Source organism: Strigops habroptila, chromosome 1 (assembly GCF_004027225.2).
Source record: "Strigops habroptila isolate Jane chromosome 1, bStrHab1.2.pri, whole genome shotgun sequence".
Lineage (NCBI taxonomy): Eukaryota > Metazoa > Chordata > Aves > Psittaciformes > Psittacidae > Strigops > Strigops habroptila.
Genome location: NC_044277.2, coordinates 86858279 through 86885465, shown reverse-complemented (window position 1 = coordinate 86885465; position 27187 = coordinate 86858279). Strand labels below are relative to the sequence as shown.

At 40.4% G+C, this 27187-nt stretch overlaps 1 protein-coding gene across 9 annotated transcripts in view; it reads right to left on the bottom strand.

The window, feature by feature from the left end:
* Nucleotides 1-27187, bottom strand: part of FARS2 (phenylalanyl-tRNA synthetase 2, mitochondrial) — a 242457-nt gene that overhangs the window by 64615 nt on the left and 150655 nt on the right. For all 9 annotated transcript variants that reach the window (XM_030492034.1, XM_032920064.1, XM_030492015.2 and 6 more), the window contains one exon: nucleotides 12630-12781. In XM_030492034.1, the coding sequence (XP_030347894.1) occupies nucleotides 12630-12781 (152 nt within the window). The remainder of the gene's footprint in view (nucleotides 1-12629; nucleotides 12782-27187) is intronic.

Genomic DNA, 27187 nt, shown 5'->3' with positions numbered 1-27187 from the left:
TTTTTAATTTAGAATCTATATATACACTTTGAAAGACAACTTTTTACCAACTGTGTGACATTTTTCTTTCTACGGCTGTGCTTTGTAAGCCATTACTTCAGTGTATGCCTGGCCTACTCATCAAGTAAGTTGTTTAATGACCTTAATAAATCACATGTAAGCTTTGAGGTAAGGACACAATTCTTCAATTAAAACTAATAGTCATGATTGCAGCATCTCTCTATGGTGGTGCTGCACTCTGTTGGCAGTACGCTATGCAAACACAGCTGGGGTCACAAACAAGTGTTCTTCAGAAACTGTTTCACAGCATTTCCTCCATTTGATAGTCTGACCAGTCACAGATTTTAGCTCTTGTGCATCAAACTTGCAACAGTTTGGCTACTTCGTTATCATAGAATATGTGCATATATATTCTTTTCCTGTGGATGGTTCTTTTTATTCATAATTATAATGAAAATGACAAGCAAACAGAAGCTGTTCTCCACAACAGGATTAAAGAATAAGTCCCATTTGTTTGAATTTACAAGTCAGAGCAGATCTATTTTATAAATTGGATTCCTGCCAAGAATCATCAATAGAGAAATAAAAGAATAAGAGAGTCAGAGACTAACACGTTAACTTCAAGCTGCTACAATCTCCAGCCCCAGCAAACTTCAGGTTTCTGGAGTAAAGCATCATCACACTGAAATCCATAGCAGAATTTCTGATTTAAGGACCAAGATTTACTTCCTCTGAGCTAGAACATATTCTCGGCGTGTAGTGTGCTGCCTGACAAAACTGCTTACCCACTGTAAGTTTCCCCACTGAAGAGAGGAATGAAGCACAGAAGAGGGAATACCTGGGTAGGCACCAGATCTACGGGGACAGAGGTGGCACCTGAACACATTCAGAAGTCTAATTACACAACAAAAGTAACGTGCATGAATTGTGGTTGCAGTTATTTCTCATATGAAAATTTTTTATACTCTCAGCCAAGATTTTCAAAAGATATAGGTGTTTAGTGAATTCTTCTTTGGTCTTATCTTCAGAAGTGCTAAACATCAACTTCTGAGAATCATGGCCTTTTAAAGTTTCTTAATTCAGTTATCCAGAAAATTCATTAGATATGTTTGAAGATATTGGGCTTCATTAGTTACAGTGCTTTTTCTCTGTGTCTTTTTTTTCACCTTTGCTTTCTTTCAGTTTTCATTCCTGTCTTGCCCAATGCTCCAAGCAGAACTCAACAGCAGCAGAAAGAGTGCTTTTAAGCAAGAAATCTCACCCTGTGAACACCCTGCCATACTCATAAACAAAACTGCAAGCTGAAAGGCAGTGGCGAAGCACCCTGAATCATCCTGAGGCTTCAGACAGCTTGTGTTAGTGGATGGAATCATGTGGAGTTTTTTTACCTTTTAAAAATTAATACTATCAGTAACAGGAGAACCTCTTTAACTTCTTCTGCATATGGACATTGTTAATTCAGCTAGAAATCAAACATTTTACATCCTGTTTCTGTGTTCTGCTATAAGGCTTGCATATGAGGAAAACAACAGAAAGGGAATAGATGTATTAATTACACAGAAGATAACTTTAAAGCAGGTACTGAACTCATTCTGTATTTGCCTAGGTTGATAGTTCTCCTTCTAGTACACCCAAATGTTCTTTCCTCCAGAGATAATACACTGTATATGATGCAATTAAGCTCATGTGACAGAGGGAAGATTAAGGAGAAAACAAGCATGGGTGTAAGGAGAAAACAAGCAGATGCCAAATCCAGTAGATTCACAACATATATATAACTGGCATAATTATACACTAGTGAAACATGTTCATTTACTTGTACCAAATCCACTTAGAAACTTATCCCACTGAGCCGAAAGTGGATTTACTTCAAAGACAATACAAGGAACTGAGTTAGTAATCAGGAGAGTAGAAGATCTTGAATTTGTAATGTCAAACATCTACCACTTTGGTGGCCCATAATGGCTATTATCATGATCTACTAGGTTAATATTCAATTTCATAATTGGTAAATAACTGTAATTCCTATTTAGAAAATGGACTGTAAAAGCCCAAAAGGACCCACTGAGATCCACTGAGGAAACTACTATATAAAAAGGGAAGTTTCAGATCATATAGATATTGTATATATTTAAACATACACAAAATAGATATTGCTATATTAAGGTATAAGATGACACCATTTAATCTAGTATCCTGCTGATAGAATTGTCTAATAACAGACGTTTCAGGGTCATATGAAATACAACAGTGATTTTAAGGTCCTTTCCAACACTAACCATTCTATGATTCTATGATCATTCACACTAGGATTTCAGCATGACCTCAGGCAGGTGTCGCTTATGTTCTGAAGCACAAGAATTGACAGCCTTTGTAATTTTTGTGTAACCATAGAGGTTTATTTGCCTGAAAGATACCCAGTACTGCAGACTTATCACACACTATGAGGCACATTTTAGTTACCTTTTTGAATGTTTTCTCTTGGACTAATACAATGGAGGAAGATGGTCCTACTGGTTTCTTTCATCACCTTCAATTCCTTTAAACATCTTTCATGCATTCTCTTCCCTTTTTTCAAATTAAATTACATTACCTACAATGACCGTTTTTCTCCTCACATCAGAGTAACATCTTCCTCCAAACGCTGTATATTGAAATACTCACATACCTACACCTCTTAAAACACTTTGAAGTGGGGAATTAGCATTATGATCAAAAATAGCTATCAAAGCACAAAAGATGTGAAGGTTGGTTTTTCATAGTGCCCCATTAAATTGTCGGCATTTTGGTTTTTTTGGATACTCTACGACTGACAGCAAGGGTGTGGTTTTGAAAGGCTGGGAGTTCCCACATTACCCAGTGATTTCAGCAGTACTTATTAACACTCAAGCTCTGAAAATAAGGACTCATTTTGTAAAGCCAAACCCATGAATATCTACATTAGCAGACACCAAGAAAAATGCCTTCTTAAGTGACACAACCCACAGTTAAACACTTGGCTCTATGTAATTATGCCTAGCCATTTACCTCAAAATAACTTGAATGTACTGCACCATCCTAGATGATTTTGGCTTGCTCAATGTACGTCCCATCTATGCAACACAACTGAAGGCAACATGCTGACCTAAACTGCCAATTTCCATAACAGCTTGTCAGACATGTCACTTAATATTTTGGCCTACTCTGTTTCACTGGTCCATGGGATGAGGCTGGCAATATCTCAGCTGAGAACCATGAGACCTTCATATACAAAGGTAATAAAAAACCCCACAAGTACTACATTAAATTAGTCTTCATCTATCTCCTTTCTAGTACTCATTCAGGAAGTCCAAACACAAACCATTCAAAAGTTACAAGTATGAACAGTCATTCATTTCCTTACTATTCACTTGTCCCACATGTGTACTAATAGGCACTAAAATACTAAACATAAATTTTTTCTTCATCCTCAGAATCATTTCTAAATGGCATCCTGCCATAGCATCTTTGTGTGATGCCTCATAAATAATAGATCAGTTGCATGGTGTTAGTGTTAATATTAATGTTACCAGACAGTGTTTGAGAGAAGCAGGAGAGAAACCTGAATTCCAGAGGATTTTGGGATAGCAGCAGTCTCTATCCAGATGTACCTTTTGTGCTCAGGTCGATCCCTATATTATACAGATCTTATGGGGTGCACAGTCCCATGAATTTCTATTCAATTTACCCAGAGATGAGGACACTTAGCACTTGATAGAACTTGGCAAAAAATTTCTTAAATTATTTAAAATTAACTGGTAGGTTAAAATAAAATATCCATCAAGCACAAAACAAACAATGGGAAGATACTGTGATCTGTTTCAGGAATGCTGACATTTATTTGTTCTGAAATTAAAGAAAACCTTTTTTCCTCAACCTAAGTGTTGACATTTTCCAGCATGGAGATAAATAACCTTTAAGCTGCTTAATGCTTTAACTCAGCATCAAGAAACCCTTCCTACCTATAGGGGTTTTCTTCCCCCTACAAAAATGTGTTCCGGATCCATAAAATATAAAGAGCAGTATTAATTATTTAGTGCTAAATCCATCTCTTCTGTGGAGTAATACTAAGAAGTGAAGAGGGGCATGTAAAGACTTTTTCCTCTAATCTTGGCAGCTTTACAGGATGTATGTTTGGCTGAATCTAGCCTAAGAATTAGGTGTCTGGACATCATATTACCAGCCTCAACACAGTTCTGTGAAGGCCTTGTGAAGAGATGAGAGCAAACGTGTGCAGGCACTGCACATGTGCAATTCTCAACACATAAAGGACAGTAATGTCCATTATCCTAAGAAATGCTTGATGTGGCTGTCTAAGTACTGTGGCTGCTTTCTGTGGCTAGAAAGATTCTTGTAAAAGCAAACAGTACCATCTCTACCTTCCCATGCAGATCTCCACACAAGAATTTGAGAGAAACTCAGGATCAGCTACGGACGAGTTCCTTCTTCACTCTGCTAAGACACTACAGAGAACAAACATACCATACTTTCATGCTGAAATTTGTTTAAGATATGATCAAGGAGGAGTGGGACAAAAGTTATATGAAGGATGTGTCTATTGTTTTAAAGAAAAACTAGTTTCAGGCACAGATCTGAGACCTAGCCAAAACACATTTCCCACCCTCACTCATATTCTCTTGCAGGGATTCCCAGTCTGCAAGCTGGGCATCCATCACTGGTGGCCTTGACAGGACCAGTCCACCTTGACTTCCTAGCCTGCTGGGGCAGGATGGCCAGCTACAGTGTTACTGTAGGAAAATGGATAGGGCAGGGATAGAGACCAAGAAAAGAGGGGAGGGGTAGTGTATCCCATAATCAGGTACAGAGCAGAGCAGAGCAGAGTGATTAGGGTTCCAGGCAGTGGCAGGCAGAGACAGAGCAATGGCATAGGCAGAGCTGACATTTCAATATGCAGTAGAAGAAGAAGGACAAAGCACCAGGTGAAAGGAGGACTCTTTGCCTTTTACACGTAGTGAATTCTTCCCCCATCCTATCTGCTGAGTAGAGCACTTTCAAAAGGCACTGCTAGATTAAACTGACTTCAAGCTCTTCAGAGAACACAGTATTTACCATCTAACTAATGTGATTTGAAAAGCTTTCGCTTGCTCTCTGACACACTCAGAGCCATTGCAATGCTGCTCAGACTCAAATATGCTCACAACTACGTACTATGAAAACTAGCTCTGAACAGCAGTAATTTTAACCTCTGGACTATATGGGCAGCAATTCACCAGGATTTCTCTCAACTCAGAAGCTGTCGCAAGCCTATTGCTATCTCCCATGCATCCTGTGGCAGCTGAGTCCTTTAGCCATTTTTCACCAGCCCACTGCTTGCCAATAAATCACTGTGCTAATTCCTGTGACGCCTCCTGTGAAGTGCTTTGGGAATTGTGGCAAAGATTTCTGGGCTGCATCTGAGAACTGCTGGTGAATGGCCGACTCCAGGTTGACATGATGAAGAAAGGTTAAGCTCTTCAGCTGAGCAGCCTCTTAGAAATGATTCATTGTGACTCCAGCAATCCTTTTCTATACACCATGTCTATCCTTTGCATCTGCCTGAATACATAAGGGAGTTGACATTTGTCTTGTGTGTGGCTCGTGTACTTAAGTTTTCCTCTCTTCTCATTACCCATGAAGGTTCATTACATTTCCTGTGGAGTATCACTGGTGATACATCACACTTCCAGGGCTATGTTCCTCCCTCCTCCCCCCACCCCATTCTAATAGGAACCTGTGGTTACTTCATCTTTTTCCTTTCTCGAATACCAATCCTCCCACAAGCCTGTGTGTTAGCCACCAGCCTCCCACCAAAGAAGAATAATGGGACTCCTACTGAAGCTCATTAATAGTAAATTATTTTCAGTTAGTGAAGACAATTTTCTCCATGAAGTCTCTGAAGAGCCAGGGATGGTACAGCAGAACACTGCCCCACAATTGATTTGAATACAGTGGTTTGAAGGAAACCTCAGACTTCAACAGCGAGCCATTAAGAACAGCTATTTGTATAGTGCCTGTCTGAACACTGAGCATAGGAGGGAAGGTAGAATCTGTCTTTCCTTATCAGTTGATTACTCTTTTTTTTGTTTGGTTCCCCACCAGATGGTCTTCGAGTAAACACTGGCAACAGAGGTCTGAACTGGTTGTCACAACCTGTGTAAACAGCTGTAAGTCACAGAACTCACACAGAACGCACACTTTAGCATATAAAGAAAGGATTTTTCTTTTTTTTAATTTTTTTTTGTTTGGTTTTTTTTTGTTTGTTTTTGTAAAACAAAGTGAAGACATTTACTCATATTTTTCCAGTCCATCTTTCTGGCAGATGAAGCAAGAAACATCCAGCATAAGCAAATGCTGAACAGTTCAAGGGTATGCTTCTCTGTCCCTTCTCTTACTCCTCTCACAGTTCTTTATGAGCATCTTAGATTTTGGCAGGCAACTGCTATTTGGGAGACTTACAAAGCAACTCAACGGAATCTGGTATCTGAATCCACACTGGAATTCAAAAGCTCTAGGCCAAGCATTAAAAAATCTCTGAAGAGGATGCTTAACCAAAATCTGTAGACAGATTCTAAGTCTACACATGTATACATAATAAATACAACACTGAAAAGGTCTACTTCATATCAAACAATACTTTCTGGCTTGTGCTATAGAAATGCATGCTCATTTTTGCTATCTCTGACTTCAGCTAGTAGATACTATAAAGAAGCTGGAACAGTTGGTTGAAAGTTCAGAATTTCTAAAATATCTGAAAAAGTCTTTTTTAAACAAAAATCTGTGAATATTTACTCAATTAATTCTCCATATTCATTTCAACATGAAACATTTTTGCTGGGGAGGGAAAGGAGGATTTAAAAGCTTTTCAGTTCAATTGCCTCAAATATAAAAACTAGCACATGGCTTCCCTATGCTCTGTAAACACCACTGCTACTGTGCAGGGTATTTTGGAAAGCTAAACTCGAACAGCCTCAGTCCTGGTGGGGTACAGCAGGGCATCAAGACTGCTAGGAAGTGGGAAGTGCAAGACATCCTGGAGCCATGTAGCAACCAGCACAGCAGGGTTACCTTGGAGTTACAGACATGGAACCCAAGCCTCAGCTCCTTTAAACCTGTAGGCAGCCAGGATAAAAATCTCACTGACTCAGTACTCAGGTTATCTGGGCTCTGGTCGTACATGAGCAGAACCCGTATGTCTTCATAAAGCAGATCTCTCTGGGAAGCCTGGTCTTTAAATGAATTTGGCCAGAAAGCCCCTGACCACCTCTAAGCAGGAGCTGCTATGAGAATGAAGCTGTTATTTTGTACACAGCTGCTGTTCAGAGGAGAAAAGGCAAGGAAGAGGAAGAAACTGCGGAGGGGTTGGGGTCCCTCTGTGAATCAGTCAAACACCACTGGCTGTTGGGTTGGTCTGGGGCAGAGGGGAATGCCTGACATGCACACACCAGGAGCAAAATGCACTCAAAAGCACACAGCTTCCATTACAAGTATGTGTTCTAAGCTGAAGCCCATAAGGCAAAAGAAATGACAGAAAAGGTTCTCATTTATGAGAGAAAACAGGTGGCACTACTCCTGGTTGGGACAAGAGAGGGAAAAAAAAGGGTCCGCAGCTACTACTGTAGTGCTTTCACTAGCCACTATATAGTCATGCTTTACCGTGACAGCTGAAGAAAGGCTCAGAAGCCAACCACTATCCACTGACAGTGCCTCCCATGAACACTTAACCTATTATAAAATATTAGTTTTACACTCATTTGACCAAATGAGAGAAAAATACCCAGAGCTGGAGAACACAGTTCATTAATAGTAAACTGATCCTCTGCTACCTACAGTCAAAAGCAGCTTCTGCATTGTTTTTTCTGCAGAGAAGTTGCTGCTGGTACTTTGCCAGTTCAGCAGTTAAAGGTAATCTCAAAGAATCCCTCAGCAAATTGTAAAGTGGTCAGGCTGAAGAACAACAAGGTGTTCAGGGACTGAACTGATTGTTTTAATTTGAGTAATACCAGCAGCAAGCAGCACTTCAGAATTACTCTGCTTTAATTCACCTGTTCCAGAAGCAAGACAAAACCAAGCCAGCTTCAATAAATAAAGCGGACCTAAAAGTATTTGATTTGATCTTCATCTAGATAAGGAAAAGTGCAACAAACCTGGCAACAAAACAGAAAATGATGTTGCTACACTGTTTTTTCTATATACTAACAAGATGCTAAGAGCGTGCACTGACACCACACAACAGTCAATACAATCTGACTCTTCGCTGTCAGATCCATTCTTTTTACTATTTGGAAAAGAAGAGACATGGGTCACCTGAGTACTCCCAAAGCCTAAAGATGGTGCAACAATATACCTACCTTCCTCTTCACAGCACCCAATACATTTCTTCTCACTTCATTTAACTGACTGTTACAAATGTGAGGATCTCACCCCACAAGCGTGCAAGTAATTCACACAAAGGCAAGAATTAAACCTTTCTTACCTATTCCCCTCTTGTATTTTTAACATCATAGCTATCAAAATGCAGCAAATCAATTTTCCCTCCCTTACAGTCTCCACACTGCCTTTTCAGGGTATTTTTAGTTGTTCTGATTAAAAATTTACCGCTTAAGTACCATTGAGGACACAGTGCATTTCTTGATTACAGTTTTGTATACTTTTTTCAGTCTACCTATGTATCTTTCTTACAAAAGAAGATGTGGAGGCATATCCTTCCTTCCTTCCTTCTCTTCTGTTTCAAACAAAAAAGAAATTTTAGTATCAAACTTTAAAAAATCCAGACTTTCTGTCCTCTTCATCATGGACAATGCAGGTCACACACATGCCAATTCTACCACATATTCTACCATGTTTAATTAGCCAGTATTGTCTCTATTACTTTGGACAGGCATGCTTTCATTACTATCCCTGGAATTCCATGTGTGTGTGGCTGCAATACTTACCTGAACATCTCAGAAATGCAAGACACTGCTCTTACTGTGATTTTCTGCATGGCAGTAGTTTTGATTTGCTTATCCATAGTGGGCAGAGATCTTTCTACCTTCTGATTGCCACTCAGCCAGCCTTTCTTTTTCACTGTGAACCTGTTTCCTTTCCGAAACCGGAGAAGTCTTGACCAGTGAAAGGGAGATTGCTTTCTGATTTAACTTCTAAAGGTCATTCATATTGATTAGACAGCTCGGACAAGGTGAGTAGTAGAAGGCCTGAAGTAGAGATATGGAAAGTACAACAGCCATTGCAAAAAGTAAGGAAAAAAATCTCAGACTTTCTTTTCTCCCTTCAGTATCAATATAAAATGTTGCAAATTGAAAAATATCAGCCACAGATCCTCACTCATCATGTATTTGCACAGCAATGCTTCTAGGTCCTTGAAGATCTCCAAGGAATTTAAAGAAATAATTCAGTCAGTTAGCAGAAACAGTGCCTGCTCACATGGCTCACGTAGCATATGACAACTCAAGGCAAGTAACACTGATTTTACAGACCACGCACAGAAAAATATACTCCACAAACCAAAGGTATGAAAATCTAAATGCTTGTAGCTAATGCATCAAGCAAAGAGAGCTTAAATGCACAAGATAGATAGGCTGTGGAAAACATTCTGCTCACTGCAAAGGGACATTTCTTCTCTATTCTGCTTGCCTTACAGATACCTCAACTCCTGTTCTTGCCATAACTGCTACAGTTTCACTCAGTTTTCTTGGTGTTTCAGCAAAGTTACAACTTCTTTTTCATATCTGCTAATTTATTCTTTATATGCCTTAATAATGACTGTGTTGCAGCCATGTTTTGTTATTCATCTTGGATGAATTTACACCCTGACTATGCTGTCAGAACAAGCCCGATACAATATTTAGATTCCAAGAATATCCTAAAAATCAGGTGATGATATGTTTTACCTTCCCATCTGCATTTGGTTGTGCAGGTCTGTGATGGCCTTTTACGTTGCAATGCATGAGGGGAATGAATCAACAGCTGACAGGATTATCCTCTGACCTGTTCAGTCTCATGTACTGCTCGCTCCCCAGGATGCATGTTCTGAATGCAAGTGCCATATCTTGCACAGGTGATGCTCCTCTCTTGCTCAAGAATCCCCTGTTCCCAGGTTTCCCAGCCTGACTATGGATCTAAACCCCCTGACATCCCAAGTGTTGTTCGGCAGCAGAGATCCACACATCTCCTCTCATGTGATACCTTCTGCAGGCACACATCTGTAATGTGGAGAGGTGTGTGGGTATTGCAGACACCTGAAAAGTCCACGCCCTCCTTTTAGTTTTACACTTTTGACTCAAAAGGAGTGTTAGGAGCAGGTGGACCTGTTTGGAATCGCTGGGATGAAAGTAAAGTGATGAAGTTCTTGTGGATCAGAGGGCTCTTGCTGAGCACCCCTACAGTTATCCTGGTTTCCAGAAACACTTTACACAAAAGCTACCTACTTTGACTTACTTGCTAAATCTCAGTTCTCTGCTTGGAACAGAGCACATGGATTCCTTTGCTCTGTGAGGTCTACCTGTTGTACTGGTGAACAGGAATTTAGAGGCAGGAGAAAATTCAAGAGAGTTAAATACAGAGATGTCTGCATCTCCTAAGTACTGGTAGAACATTATTTTCTAATACGGAATGCTCATTTTTCCACCTCAAGATGTGACTGCTGCACGAAATAACTTGCTGCTTGAAACATTCTACAGCTGATCTAGCCTCACTAGGCTGGCATCCATTAACATTAATTTCAGCTGTAAGGAAAATAAAACGAAATATCTGCAAACTAAACTGAACCAAAAGGTTTATTTTCTGGAAAGCCTTCTTCACTCATCGTTCGGTTTGCCTTAGTGTTGTGTCTTGTTTAGTTAAGTTTACTTTTTATGCACTTGGGCTGGAACAATTCTTAATTACCCTAGGATAGTAACTTGGCATTCTCCTAAATTTGTGCTTTTCAGCAACAAGACTCCTTTCCTGCTGTTTCTTTTAACCGCCTGTGCTTTCCGGGAAGATGTGTCAACATTATCACCTTACAAAGCGGATAATCAAGATCTTCTTTTTTTCCAAGACATCTCTTCCTTGTTTAAACAATTACTCGTCTTACACTTATTTCCCATCCTTTCCTTTTCCCTGTAGAGGAATACATTTTCACTGCTAATACACACTGTAATTGCAATGTAATGGAGCATGATTATCAGTCCGAAGCCCAGTGTAATCTTGAAGGATTTCTAAACCACGCAGAAGTCTAGAAGGTAACTACACAGTATCACACAGATAGCCTCTATAAAGGATTTTAATTAAAAGACCTCTTTCTCTGTTCTGAATTAGTTTTATTTGTATAGCATTTTCTGTTTTCCAATCCTTATAGTATTATACCTAAGAAAGGTATTTTAAGAAGGAAAAAAAGAAAGCCAAATGTCCTAATCCCTCATGGAACTGGTATTTTTAAAGGGTGAAAAAATCTGAATTTTAAATTCTAAAAGTGATTAATTACAAGTGTCAACTTAGGAAGCTTCCTATAAGTAACTACCATTCACAGCAGCAGCATTGCAGGTATTCCTATCCTATGCACTTTCTCCCATCCTCCACAGCAGATCCACTACAAATTCAAGACAATGATTATAAGTATCTGGATCTATAACATACACATTCCATAGCAAACGCTGAGGATCTCTTCCGTTAATTTCTGTGCCCAGAGGTTTTTCTGCAACACTGAATTAAAAGAAGCCACTGTATTGTTTCCTGTAACAAGATAATTATCTTGGAATTAAGACTAAGCAGAACACCTTTCCAGAGAGCCAGTCTTCCCAAAGTCTTCAGAGAACAGACAGAATTACTTAATGTGGCTTACATCATCAGTCCACAAAAGTTACATACCTGCACCACTGTGTTCTAAGAAGAAAGGTCATTATGTTACAGTCTTCACCTATAATTATATTTTAATGAGGTAGATAATCTCCTTGGAATTACTGTTTTTAATGAGGCATTTTAAAAGATTCTTTTACTGTTGTAAACTAAGAGGACTACAACATCACTTATCAACAATCCATTAGTGTCACCAACTAAATTCTTCAGACGTGAAGGTGAGAAATGTTTCCTCCTTGTAGTGTCAAAACATACTCGAATGTTTGCTAAGTGAGGGTTTAATGGCTTTAGAGGACAATGCTAGTTAAGTCCTAAATCTGTGTGACAATTCTCAACAAGCAGTCATCCTTCCCATATATTTGCAGAAATCACACAGGGAACCAGAGTTGTATTCCTTGTGGAGGAAGAAATGATCTTGTACTGAACAACTGCCATTCCTGGTATATGGTTCAGGATATGTAACAGCATATCAAAGAAGAAAATGTATATAGTAGAAATCCAGAACAGAGAATCCTGCCCCTACCTCCCTACTCTACTAGTATAGAAGATAATATTCTCAGTAAAGAAGAGAAGCATGATCCACGAGCTGAGCTGTGACTGATACCAGACTGAAAAATAAGATACTGTTTTTAAGTAAAAATACTTCTTGAAAGTGTTGTTAAATTTTTTTGGTGCTAAAAAATGAAATGTGCAAACACTGTAAGAATTTCTTGGTATAGAAAACAAAAGTACTTATATTCTGATCACAGGAAAAATGTAGTAAAAGTTTTACTTACTTTGGATGGGTAAATTCATCCACTAGGACAACCTTTTCTATCAGGTCTCCACCAATGGTTCGAGCCAATTCATAGAAATCGTTCTTGGAGTACGTCTCAGAAGGTAGCCAAAACGACATGTCATTGATTAAAGGTGGATATTTGCTGAGTGGCTAAAAGAAAACATCAAACCCATACCTTTATAAGTGGCTGGACTTGGTAGGTATACCTAGAATTGTTTTGAACTTGTGTAACACACATAACACACATTTTAGAATCTTTCTGAAATGCTTTTTGAAAAGCAAACTGACCTGATAAACAACTTATATGCAAGATTTTATACTAGGAAATGTCTTTTAAAGACCCCCTCATAACCAATTTGATTAATTCATTCAGAAGAAAAACTGATTTTGCTAAAATCAGCATTTATGAGCCTGAATACACCTTTGATCAGAGCTGTTTAAAAGGAAGAGATCACTTTAACATGATTATTCACGGGGTAGAATTGCACTTTATAAAAGCATTTTTCAGTATTTTACAGATTTAAAAATTCTTATCACATTCATGTATAAAATGTATATGTATTTTATATCATTCCTATACACCATTATATGTTTATTATCTGTACTGTCAATTTCTAAGACAGTATATCAATAGGCACCATCTTATTAAAAGGTACAGTAAGAAACACATTTAGGCTTAAAAGAAGGATCAATTCACTTCCCAGGGGTTTTTATAGACATCCAAACATCTACAACAACAAAAAGTATCGCTGTTAGCATAATTATTAATTACAGAAGTACCACAACAGACTTTTAAAAATAAAGGGGCATCTTTGCTGCAGACAGAAAGACCTCATCTTGTGGTCAGAACAGTGTAACTTGTTATTTGCAAAAACAAGAAGAGAAAGAAACAAAACTTAGTAATCGTTATTTTTTCAGTTTTGATGAAACTTCCCTGGAGTCAGTGGGTTTCAGATCTCGCCTTTGCTGAGACATTTCCCCCTCTGAAGAAAAGAAAATGGTAATGCTCTTTTTTCATGCCCTTCAGGTCATGCAATATCTTACTTCTGCCTTCCATTAATGCACTGCAGTTGATGATAAATATTTTTGCACAAGATTTTTGAGGTCTGCAGGAGAAAACATCTTTTCTTATTTTGCTTGTATGTATCGGATAGCTAACGTATACACCTTGCTCTACAGTATATTATCTCACTCAAAAATGTATTCCATGCCTGGGAATGTTTTATGGTGGAGCAGTCAAATCCTAAGTGGATACCTGCTAAAAGCAATAAACCTGTTAAAAAGGTAAATTTACAGCATGCTGATTTACTCAAATCCTGTTCTATACAGTGTAAACCAGTCAATAAATATCTGATAAGGAATACAGTGCAAGTTTTAAATTAATAACCCCCCAGTGAATAAAACTGTGAATCACAAATGATTATCCAACTTGTTAAAAGAATAAACTTGTCAAATGAATATACATCCTGTACATCAAGTTAAAAAAACCCTTTGTACAATAAATCCATCACATGAGCTTTTGATAAAATGCTAATGAATTAAATGTAAACATCTCTGCTAAATAAAAGTTACAGCTGCAAATGATGGAGACAATCCTCAGTCAACAACCTGATACATGTATTTTACATGTTGAAGTAACACAATAATATCCTAAACCCTGAAAGAAGCAGAGTACCCACAATTCATAGTGTGTGAGTATTTGCTATCAATTTCAAAAGCAGCAGGATTGTGTCAAGCACATGAAAACAGCACTCTTTTCCCCACTTCAAATTAGATATACACAAGCACACAATGTGGTCAGATCTTGTACCTGGAACAGTCTGACTTACATTATCAGTGTCATCAAATCTGACACAAGCAAAGTTATTCAAAGATGTAATAAACTATAGGGTCTGTCCCCCCTCAACCTTCCAGATTATCAAATCTATAAGAAAATTGCTTCTTTGACTCAATCCATGGTGTTACGAGCCCAGATACAGAATTGTAATTTTGCGTGTGTGCAAACATGTGTGTATGCTTGTGTGTGTTACAAAGATTGGAAGGAAAACTGCCTAAAACAGTAAATTTTTTATTATTAGGCACTAACCTTTTCTCAGAGCCTTGTAATGCAGCAAAATCCTTATGGTAAAAGGCAAGGCAATAATCCCATATTATACTGTCCCTTCACCACCTGGCTGCAGTCGATATCATTGCAGTAAGTATTATATCAACACTAAAGTTAGTAGAAGGATAAAATTCTTTGTTCTCAAACATATTGATCTGTTTGTTGTAGAGCTACATAATTGTTTATTAGCTACACCTAAAACGTGAAGAGGGTAGGACAAGAGTCTCCAACTGGAAGGTTAAAAAAAGAAGTTACCAAGTTCGTATTCAGGCACCCCTGCAAATACACGCTGTGGTCCAGTGGATCCTGTTGCCATCACTGTCCTCACTTCTAAACTCTCATGCCCTTTAACAACAGAATGGTCTAAAGCCCTTTAACTTGGGCTTTAGACTCTAAACTGGAGAGACATGGATTTGACGGATGGACCACTCAGTGGTAAGGAATTGGCTGGATGGTCACACTCAGAGAGTAGTGGTCAATGGCTCAATGTCCAAGTGGAGACCAGTAATGAGTGGCATCCCTCAGGGACTGGTATTGGGACTGGCACTATTTAACATCTTTGTCAGCGACATTGGACCAGTAGGATCGAGGTGTGCCCTCAGCAAGTTTTGTTTATGACACTGAGCGCTGTGGTGTGGTCAACACGCTGGAGGGAAGGGATGCCATCCAGAGGGATCTGGACAGGCTTGAGAGGTGGGACAATACCAACCACTTGAAGTTCAACCAAGCCAGTGCAAGGTCCCTGCACATGGTTGGGGCATTCCCAAGCACAAACACAGGTGAATGGAGGGCTGGAGCACCTCTAATATGAAGACAGGCTAAGAAAGTTGGGCTTGTTCAGCCTGGAGAAGAGAAGGCTCCAGGGAGTCCTTATAGCAGCCTTCCAATACCTAAATGGGGCCTACAAGAAATCTGGAGAGGGACTTTTTACAAGGGCATGTAGGGATAGGACAAGGGGAAATGTTTTTAAACTGAAAGAGGGTAGATTTAGATTAGACATTAGGAAAAAATTCTTTACTGTGAGAATGGTGAGGCACTGGAAGAAGTTGCCCAGAGAAGCTGTGGCTGCCCCATCCCTGGGAGTGTACAAGCTCAGGTTGGACGGGGCTTGGAGCAACCAGATCTAGTGTAAGGTGTCCCGGCCTGTGGCAGAGGAGTTAGAACTAGATGATCTTTAAGGTTCCTTCCAACACTAACCATTCTACTATCCTATGACCTTGATCCCTTTCCAGGTTCAAGTCAAAGAGCAGCCCTGAAGACTGTTCCCTTACGAATTTACAGATGTTTTAGAGGCTCCCCTTGAGAGCAATGTGTTCTTCCCAGTACATTTCCTGCTTTGCTGCTGCTTTCAGCCACCACTTCAGCTACGTCCTCTTCTTGACTTACATGCGCTCCAGCGCAATGCTCAAAGAAGTTAACAGAGAATACTGGCTGGCTCTGCTGCCTGTATGTTGGCCAGCTCCTTGCACACGTCCAGAGCCTGGAAGCCCCACCATCCCTCCTTCCACTGCCTGACCAGCCCCCTTGTGTTTCTGGGGAACTGAAAAGAGGTTTAGGGAAAGGCAGAACTGATCCCCCTGCAGAGCACTGCTGTGAGGGACTGGCCAGGCTTGGTGGACAGCACTGCCAAAGCACCGACAACTCTGCACCACTTTCTTGGTCCCATCAGAGCTTTGTCACCACAGTGCTACTTTAAATGTTCTGTTTGCTTTTTATTTCAAACCCTGAAATCTTTGACATTTTTCAACAGCCTTGGAAAACAAGAGTGCTTTCCCAGTAATTACACTATCTATAGGACTCTACCGAGCCCACGTTGTAGGGAACACTGCAAATAATGACATCGCATTTTTCAATCACCCAAGTGAAAGCATTTAGGAGTACTGAAATACTATCATTTTTTAAAATAATAAAATGGAAGCTTATGATGATCCACCCTCCATGATACATGTTTACTAATCATTAGTCACATTTCGTCTTCTGGTTAATAAATAAGCCAACTTCTTACTAAAACAGCAAGCTCTTTTTCTCTCAGGGTGCTAATGTTAATATAAGAATGAGCAGCTGGACACCAGTGCTGTACCCTGCTTCCAGTCTATCTTGCCCATGCCTAGATGTACCTAAGGAGTGCAACACTGACAAGTCAGGGCTGTGACTCTTTATGATAGCTTAGGGCATTCCTCATCCCTAGCCCTTTACTCTACCTTTCTGTCTGAGCTTACTGTCCCTGCAGCAGCTGATAAAACACGTGCCTGTTCTTCCACCACTGTAGTTCACAGCAAGCTGCAGCCAGCAGAAAATTGCCTCTCTCAGTGGTTTATGCTAATATCTGCCGGATGAAGTATTGTAGCATCTTGAGGCATTGGGGGACAGCTCTCTTAAGCAGCAACAGGATCCACCAGAACTCATTTGTGAGCATAAAATAGCAAACACTTGAGCTCTGCTTATGTTGCCACACCAGGGCACTACTCTGTACACCCTGACAGCAGAAATCAAGTGGTCACTGTAAGAGTAGTCTCTGTTCGTCTGCACATGGCAAAGGATCATGATCCGGATCCAGACACCTCACAGATGCACAGGTGAGAAAATACAATACATGGCAGAAGCCCCCACCTCTGGAGGAAAAACAGCTGGGGATAATGCACAGCCAGTGCCGGCAAATAAGCCGGCACAAGGCCAGAGAGTGCCTTTAGCTTAGAGTCCCAAAACCCAGGATAAACCTCAGCACTTCCCACAAATATCTGGCACTAGGAAAAAACCCCAAATATTTTCCCACATGCAGTAACCACGAGTCCCACATGCTGAGGGGACCGGAGAAGTTTTGTGCTGAGGCTGTTGACTTGGTTCCCTCCCTGCTGCTGGCTGCAGATAGGGGGACATGACAAATGAGCCACAAACACAGCAAAGGAAAAAGTTGTACTTGTATGTTGACAGCGGCAGCACAAACACAAGGTTAATGATGACATGTACCAAAAACAGGGTTAGCAACTCCACAGCAGCCAAACTATTAAAAAGCCAGCCATGCTTTATTGCCATCACCAGCCCAAGTCAGAAAAATCTGAGACTTAGCAGCATTGCAGCTGTCAAGCTTTAACATTCCTGCATTGCCCATGCTTTGGAGAAATAGGTACATGAGATATACAATTGTAATGTAACATCATATTCTCATCAAAATGAAAGCTACAGTCCTGTAATAGCTTTTCTTAAAATATTCCATGGTGAAACTACATTAATTCAGTGTTTTATCATAGGAAATTTAAACACATAACATGCATGAAATTCAAATTTGCAAATTTACAACTGTAACTTAGCCCCTTGCATACAATGACGTTTCCTGTATTAGTGTATATGCTCCTAGATTTACACTTTCGTATTTATGACCAGTTTAGACAAATTATGGTTGCTGCAGGATAAATAATTTTGAATTTCTTGCCTGTCATGGCTTAAAATTCACAGTCACAATGTTCTATTATGGTAAGTTTTCTACCCTTCCCTTCACCAAATCAATTTTTTTCTTAGTTATATACAGTAAGTTCTATATATTCATACATGTATACACACATACGCATTCATGCGTAAACACAAACACACATATACCCAAAGGAGGAAATGGAGATATTTCAACGGAGAACTTCTATATACATATACATATACATACATGTATATAGATATACACATATGGTCTAGAATTAAGCTCTGCAAACCAAAGCAAATGGACCAGTTTGGGATTGATGCACTGCAGTGTCTCCCTGCAGGGAGTAGCAGAAGGGCATTAGCTTCCAGTAGTGCTCTGAACTTCTCGGAATGAACACACAAGTAATATCAGCCCTTTTTGGACAGCAGCCTGCTCCCCCCAACAGAGCTCTTCACCTCTGCAAGCTCACACACAGTTATGGGGAACACCGTGTGTCTATGGGAATATCATGAGCTCCCTGGATTTCAGGCACTCTGCTTGTACATGGACCATTTTGAGTGGAAGAAGGGTTTTTCGCACATGGGTGAGAATGTTCTGTCCTTGGTTTGAATATCATGTGAGTGCCTTTGAGTGTCCTGAGTAGCTTCAAATCATTAGTTCATTCAATGTGGAAAGGGAAGCACCCTTCACTATTTCTCACAGACGCAAGGGGAAAACGGGAGAGAGGGCAAGGGAGGCATCAGGTTTCAAATGAATAAAGGGTACACACCACAACTAAGGGCTTGTTACATGGAACCAAAAGGGACTAAACAAACTCATGGCAGACAGACCCTCTAGTCACTGTTAAACAGAGCTATCCAATTGCATTTTTGGTTCAGCAGCTCTCTTAACGGCTTTAAGCAGGGTCAGTAAAAGTAGAGAAGAATTACACTGTTTTCATACTCACTGTGCTGTTCTCCAAGCACTTGCTGTTTGCCATCATGGGACACAGCATGCTTGAGCTGGATGGTTATATCTAGCATAACAGGTCTTTAAGAAAGCTGCTTCTTTCATGGCATTCTGGAAATGACAATATTACCAAACCATATCTCCTTTCTTTTTCTAGTTTAGTGATTTCTCATCTTAAAGCAAGTATGAAGGACAGCATAAAGACGTCGAGCTACTGAAAAGAACTGCGTGAACATCACCTTAGATAAACTCCTCTTAGGCCTGGCAGCAGTACTATGCAATCAAGTCTTCTAGGGGCTCTAGGGATGGGGGAAGGGGAAAAAATGCCCAAATATTCCCACAGCCACCACCCTTTTCCTCCCTTTCTACTCGCTAACCCACCTGGTTCCTCTCCATTCCTAAAGGTTTCAATTTGTCATGGTTGATGGAAACATTTGATTTAGGAGCCCTGGTTCCAATCCTGCTCTTCTGTTTGAGACAAGAACCCAAGCGAAAGCTACCACCGGCCTCAAAGGAGCATTTGCCTACAGATACTACAGCTGACTAGAGAGGCCAACACACACTCACTGGTCTAATCAATCAATATCCCGGTTTCCACTAGTGCAGTTCACAGCCCTGCATGGAGATGAAAAAGGAGGGGGGTGATGTCACACTTCCCTCTAGAGTTCAATACTTTGAAGAAAATCATATGTTTGGCAGAAGGCCTGCTTATTTGTCATCAGCAGCCTGCACAATTAAAAGAGCACTGGGTTACAAGTCATTGCTGTTCCTCATCTTGGCTTTATCTCTCTCATCCCTGAGAAAAAACAACCATGGAAGTATGGAAATACAAGAAGCAACTTGTGGAAAATATAAGAAAGAAAAAATGTTATCAAGAAACATAGTAAATGAAACTGTTCTCAAAGATGAAACCCCCATTCTAGATCCAGGTTGAGCAGGGAGGTGCCATGGGGCACAGACTGTCTTTCTCAGTAAGTCTCAGCCTTCAATGTGGGATGAAGGAGCTGCAGTGCCTTGGCAGAGGAGCAAATACGTGGACCAGTTCCCTCTCTGCTGTGTGGTTTACATCACCGTTTCAGCTCTGTCCCCTTCCCACTTAAGCTAAGCCCTATGAGGTCTTCTTGAAGACAAGAGTTTCTCTCTTGAGCTCTATTACAAGTTCTCTGAAGGTGGAAAACCAGAAAGAGTTTAATTGCTTATATTCTGCCTAAATGGTCACTGGTAGCTCTTCATATAATCTCATTTAATCACTTCTTCCAATGCTAGTGAAGCATCTTTGAATAGAAAACAAAAACCCTGAATGACTCATCCCAAATGCACACACACACACACATGCATAAGATCAAGTATGACCCTTCTTGCATGCTAAAATCTACAGCTTCTTACAGGGTAGCCTGCCTGACAAAGGAAAGTCGATACCTAATATGACACTGAAAAATTAAGATGGGTAATAGCCAATGAAAAGATAAAACTTCTTAGATAAGCTGCTCTACCTTTTCCAAGCACCAGGAAGAATGCAAGAGAGGACTGGTGCTGTGGCAGAATGAGTGAGTAGAAAGCTTATCATTAAATGTTCCTATAAAGACAGGCTCAGGGAGCTGGGGTTGTTCAGCCTGAAGAAGAGAAGACCCTAGGGAGACCAGCTAACCCTAACCCTACAGAAGGCATTGGTTGCTGCATGCATTTAGTTTTTGCCATGCCCAGAAGTCACGTTTCCTCCTTTCTGACGGTTTGGTTTGTATGTTTTTTCTCATTATGCTTAATAATAATGCTGAGATAAATAGCTCAGTGGGGTAAAATACTGCACACATCAACAATTCATATAAAAGATTTATCTCTAAATAAAGAATGCAAGCATTCGGAAAGAGACTGCAGCAATATGAAGATGTATTTCTTTCAAATACATAGTGTAACAATGGAAACAAATTGTACCCAACATTTTATTTCAGCTTAGATGAAAAATCTCATATAAAGCACTGCTGATTATTTTTCCTTTTTTGCTCATTAAATCCACCATTTCAGAGAGTTATTGCTTAAATAGCAGAATCTCCAGAACACCTGAATATAACTTACACCAAAATAAGCTGGCATCACAAATCTTACACGCACATGCAACACCTGAAAAAGTCCTTCTTCCCACCTAGCAAGCTGGTTTTCTATTTTCTCTCTCCCTTCTAAAAAGCACAGAGATTTCCAAGTCAATGGCAATGATGCTTCATATTTCTTAGCCAGGTACAACTTCACATAATGCCCTGGACATTGCTATGCTAGAAGGCAATGTCCTCATCTTTCTACACTTCTCAGGCTTACAAGCTAATCTGTATCATCTAGGAAACACTACTGCAGATACTGCATCATAAAAAAATCCATGCTCCCTAGGAAATGAAAATATGTCAACTACCCATACAACAAGTTACCTGAGCAGATTACTGGTGGTTTTGAAACATTCTTCATGATTTCCAGTGCCACAAAAATAGCTGGGTTGCCTTCTTTGCTTGGGGAAACTGCCTGAGTTGCAACGACTCCTGGTGAAATCCATTATTTTAGTTTCTAGAAGTAGTCAACTTCATTTTTTTCCCCCTTAAGTGCTAAACTTATACTAATCACAACCTCCACAGTGCAAAACCAGTAATACAACACCAGGGTAGTGTAGCAAGCTATAAAGAGTATTTACTTTTAAAGAACAGTAGGTAAACTAGAGAGAAACAGAAATTAGAGCCTTCACGTACTTGTCCAATTCCTTTCAGGCCGAACCTGAACATTCCTAACGCCATGCTCTTCTGAAAGAGTAACAATGCTTGGAAACAGAAAACTACAGAGAAGCTGTAAGCCAAGAAAGACAAAGCACAGAAAGTACCCTCAGCATTTAAGTACACAACTACAAAACATAAAGCACATTTAAATCTCTACAAACCGAATACTTGTGCAGAGCAGGTATTTCTTTAATGCCTTTCTTTATTTTACAAGAATCAGAAAATATGTTCACTATTGCTGATTTAGGAGAACAGGTTACATGTGGGAATAATTGTGCAAACTGGATTTAATACGTGAGCAGGAGGATGCAAGTAATCCTCAAAAGAGGTGATTTCTTCCCAGCATTCATTTTTAGGAAATTGGAAAATTGCAAAAACAAATCCTCTGCAGTATATGCACCCCAAAGCATTACTTACTTGTCACATTTTGGTTTAGGCTGTCACTACTATGGTCCATGTGTCTCTCACACTAGCAAGATGAAGAAAATTGAGGATGGGTATGATAAGAATAATATGGTTCTTCCCAACTGTGCCTTCTGTTGTTTGGCTATTCTCTGTAGCCTAATTCATATTCTGATCAGAGAAGTGGTAGCTGAAAATCAGGGAGTTTTTATTAACACCATGTACTTCAAAAGGTGCTCCTGTTCATGCATACACACACATGCACCCAGACTGTTCTCTCCAGCCCTCGTTTCCCAGGGATACTCTACAGCTGAGCTGCAATGGCTAATCATGATGACTGTAGGGGTTTAGGCATGCTTTTAGAGATCATTTTACCAAAAGCTCTTTGCAAGATGTATCTTTTGCCTGTAAAACATTAGCACAAATGTTAAACCAGCTATCAAATAAACTCATCTACAAAAAACCCCATGTTTTTATCCAAGACTGGTAAAAAGAATGAGAGTGTATTTCCTACTGGTTTCAAGTTCTCTCCCCCTACCCCCATTTATTTCTATGGTTGTGTATGCATACCAATACATGCTTGTACCTCTGAAGACACACACCTGCATAGTACAAGTGCTTAGGCATATTTTAAAAAGGAGTTTATTCTTACATCAGAGGCATAATGTATACTCACAAAGATGTATTTAACCTTCCTGTAGGCATGCAGATATTCAGATTGTGATAACTACCTAGGACTGCCTGTCAGAAACCAGGGTCCCATTAGGTAGACAGAGCACAAAATGATAGCCCCTGTCCTGAAAAACTTTCCACCCCAGGACAGTACTGGAGAAGACATGCTGAGGCAGGAGGTACAAGACAACTACAACTGAAAACAGCACGGAAAATGGAATTACTGAGTAGGGAAATCTGAGTCAGGGTCAAGGCCTGACTCAAATTTTGGGGAAACTTCTCAGGTAAGGGCCAAAGACTAAAGTCAAGACAGTTACTGTGCCATCCTCCTAGCCAGAATTCTATTCACCACACTTAATTAAACTTAATTAAACCAATTAAATTCACCACATTAATTAAATTAAATTAAATTAATTAAATTAATTAAATTAAATTAAATTAAATTAAATTCTATTCACCACACTTAATTAAACCAATATTGGAAAAATATTCACAAAAGTCTAACAGTTACCCCCCTTACTAGCTATGTACTTTCGTAGACAATAAGACTGAAAGCTCTCAACTTCTGTGGATTCCTGCTGAAAACACAAGCAGCTGGTTCTCATAGCTTCACATAACCAATATGAAACCTATTGTTAGATTTCCAGGTTTACTCCTTCACCTAATATTAATTTAATGTGAGTTTCAGCATATATATCACTGCTGGAAATTGCTCCATGGCTTATTTAAGTACTTTGTATAACCATTATACTTCATCATTTGGGACACAATAAAGATCGGTTGATATACTCAGCAGCAGAATTACTCATTTGTGAGCTGTTTGTTTTAAGAGCCTCAACCAGTCAAACTGCAAATATATGAAGTTTCAAGATCAGAGCAAACCACAGTAACATGTACTTTTTGAAGCTTATTGCAGTTTTTGCTAAGTAATAATTTAAATAGTATCAGGTGTACTTTTACTGGGTTGCACTGGCCTACAAAGCAAAACAAAAAAAACCCCAAAACCAGACATCAGCAGGAAAATGATTCTGCTGATAATAACTGTACATTGCAGCAGTATTTTTAACTGGAAATTCATTTTTTATTTACATCACGTTGGGATGAGCTCAAAATTCAGTCAAGGCTACAGTCACTCCTTTCTGTTTAAAACAAAATGGAAGGACGTCTCTGATGGTCTGTTCCCAGTCACTGGGATTCTCTTTTCACTTGTATTGATGACATACCTGCTGGGTACACCACATTCTCTACATATTCACCCCTATCCTCTAACAACACACTTTAAATTCAGCCACACCTGAGATGGACATTCTTGAGGCACTCTTTTGTTTTCATTTTCCTTGTACCAAAGCCTTTCATGGGATATGCTGTGAATGGTATCACTCTTGAAGACTTGCAAGAGGCTGGGGTTTTGCCATTTTGTTCCAACTTTGAAGACTACAGAGAGGCATAAAAAAGAAGAAAGTGGTTTTGACTCTTTCATTTGTTTTTAAACAGGTAACATTCCTTTTTTTTTTTTTTTCCATGAAAGTATTTTTACATTAATTCCATGGAAGAACTACGGCAAGCACCAAATTTGGGAAGATATGGAAATCTACAGGACACATCTACAGACTCCATGGCCTTTGCATCTTGTAAGCGTTACAGTTGTTTCACTCGGGATGCCACTATTGGAATCTAAGTGACAAAAAACTTTCAACAAGAACAGCTGTATGTCTTCAAGTTACTCTGTTCTTTCTTCTCTAGTCCTTGACTTTTCTTTCAGTTACTGAGGTTCTGGATGTCCGAGGTACATGGAAAGAAAATGTAGAAGGCTCCCAGCTATCGAAGGCTCCTCTTTCCACCCGGGCTGCTCACTTTCCTCACTGATCCATGACCTTGTCCCTTATGTATGCAGGCCACAGTGCTGTGGCACACTATCCAGTGGCAAAGCCACCTTACAAGATTTTGTCTTCCCATCTTTCTCCAGTCACTTCAGGTTTTATCCTGCCTCCAAAAAAAAAAGTGCAGTCTCCTCAGTTGTGCTGAGGGCATGGGGCAACAATGAGAAGTGGAACAGGGGACTGAAATGGTTTTGAGGAACTGCAGGGGGAAAAGGATCCTGATCCACCTCACAGTGTAGCCACAGAAGTAGCTGCTGTGGTGCAACTGGAACAGCAAAGCAGAACACTACACAGTAAAGAACAAAAAATTATGCTTCTCATCCTGATACTGTGAGAACCAAGGCTCTGGGAACGAGTTGTACAGAACAGTCACAAAACCACTAAAATCCTTCAAATAGAGAAGTTTCAACTGTTGTCTCTGATTGGACCTACAGTCAAAAGAGAGGATATCTTCCAGGTGGACACACTGGAATTTCACATTGCAAGCTTCCAAACACCCATGTGGCACACTCTAGGTTTGTTAGTAAAGCCCTGGACCTCCCACACAGCTGAGAATTTGAGGAAACATAATTACATCCATGTCATAAAAAAAAAAACTATTGGTGATTAAACTGTGTGTTAGCATAGAAAACTGAAAGTATATGTATACCTCTACACACATACTCCACCCAATTGGAACAAAATCCAACTGGGACAGTTGTGTACAAAGCAGAAAACTCATAACATCCAGAAAGAACAGCTCAAACCAGTTATTTTGCTTCAAGTCACCACCAGCAAGATCAAATCTGCTATTGGCACATGACAACTTAAGAGAGGTGAACATGAGAGTTTTCAAATATTCTAAGACTGTTATCTTTCACATCCCCAGCCAGATTTAATTCTAGCTGGGCCTTAGCTCTCCTAACCTGGTCCCTAGCTTCCCAGACAATGCTCCTATATTCTTCCCAGACCGCCTGTCCTCGCTTCCACCTTCTATAAGATTCTTTTTTTCCTCTTAAGTTTCCCCAGCAGCTTCTTGTCCATCCATGGAGGTCTCCTGGCCCTCCTGCCGCACTTCCTTCTAGCTGGGATGCAACACTCCTGAGCATGTAGCAGGTGATCCTTGAATACCAACCAGCAGTCTTGGGCCCCCCTGCCCTCTAGGACTGTATCCCAGGAAACCTTACTAAGGAGGTTCCTGAAGAGGCCAAAGTCTGCTCTCTTGAAGTCCAGGGCAGTGAGCTTGCTGCATGCTCTTCTCACTGTCCTGAGGATCTCAAACTCAACCATCTCGTGATCACTAGAGCCAAGGCTGCCCTGGAACGTCACATTCCCAACCAGCCCCTCCCTTTTGGTGAGCACGAGGTCAAGCATGGCACCTCTCCTTGTCGGCTCCTCTATTGCTCGCAAGAGAAAGTTGTCTTCCACACAATCGAGGAACCTCCTGGATTGCTTCTGCCGGGCCGTACCGTCCCTCCAACAGCTATCAGGATGGTTGAAGTCCCCCATGAGGACCAGGGCCTGCGAGCGTGAGGCTGCTCCTATCTGTCTGTAGAGCGCTTCATCCACAGAGTCCTCTTGATCAGGCGGCCTGTAACAGATCCCCACCATAATGTCCCCCATCGCTGTTCTCCCTTTGATCCTGACCCACAAACACTCTGTTAACTCATCACCCATCCCCAAACAGAGTTCCATACTCTCCAGCCTATCACTGACATAGATAGCAATGCCCCCTCCTCATCTGCCTGGCCTGTCTTTTCTAAACAGCCTGTAACCTTCCATTCCGACACTCCAGTCATAGGAGCCATCCCACCATGTTTCTGTGATACCAATGACATCATATTCCCGTAGCCTTGCACACATCTCTAATTCCTCTTGCTTGTTCCCCATACTACGAGCGTTTGTACAGAGGCACCTTAGCCGAGCTCCAAATGCAGCCGACTCAATGGCTGAGGCAGCTGAAATATTTCTACATCGCTCCAAGCACTTATTACAGGTGCTGGCAACTGACCAGGAGTGCTGGGATGGATCAGTGCTCCCCTCCCCCAACACATCTAGTTTAAAGCTTTCCTGACCAGCCTGGCAAGCCTCCTACCAAAACAGCTCTTCCCCTTCTTTGTCAGACCAGCTCCACCAGCCTCCAGTAGACCTGGCCTCCCAAATGGAGCCCCATGTTCTAAATAGCCAAACCCCTGACTATGGCACCACCATTCTAACCATTTATTAACCTGCCAAACGCGCCTAGCTTTTTTAAGGTCCTCCCCTTTGTCCTGGAGAATCGATGAAAAAACTATCTGAGCTCCAGAGCCCCTAATCGCCTCTCCCAGGGCTCTGTAGTCCTTCTTAATGTTCTCCAGGCTACTGCTAATCTATATCTCTAGCACTAGAAGAGGGTAATAGTCAGCA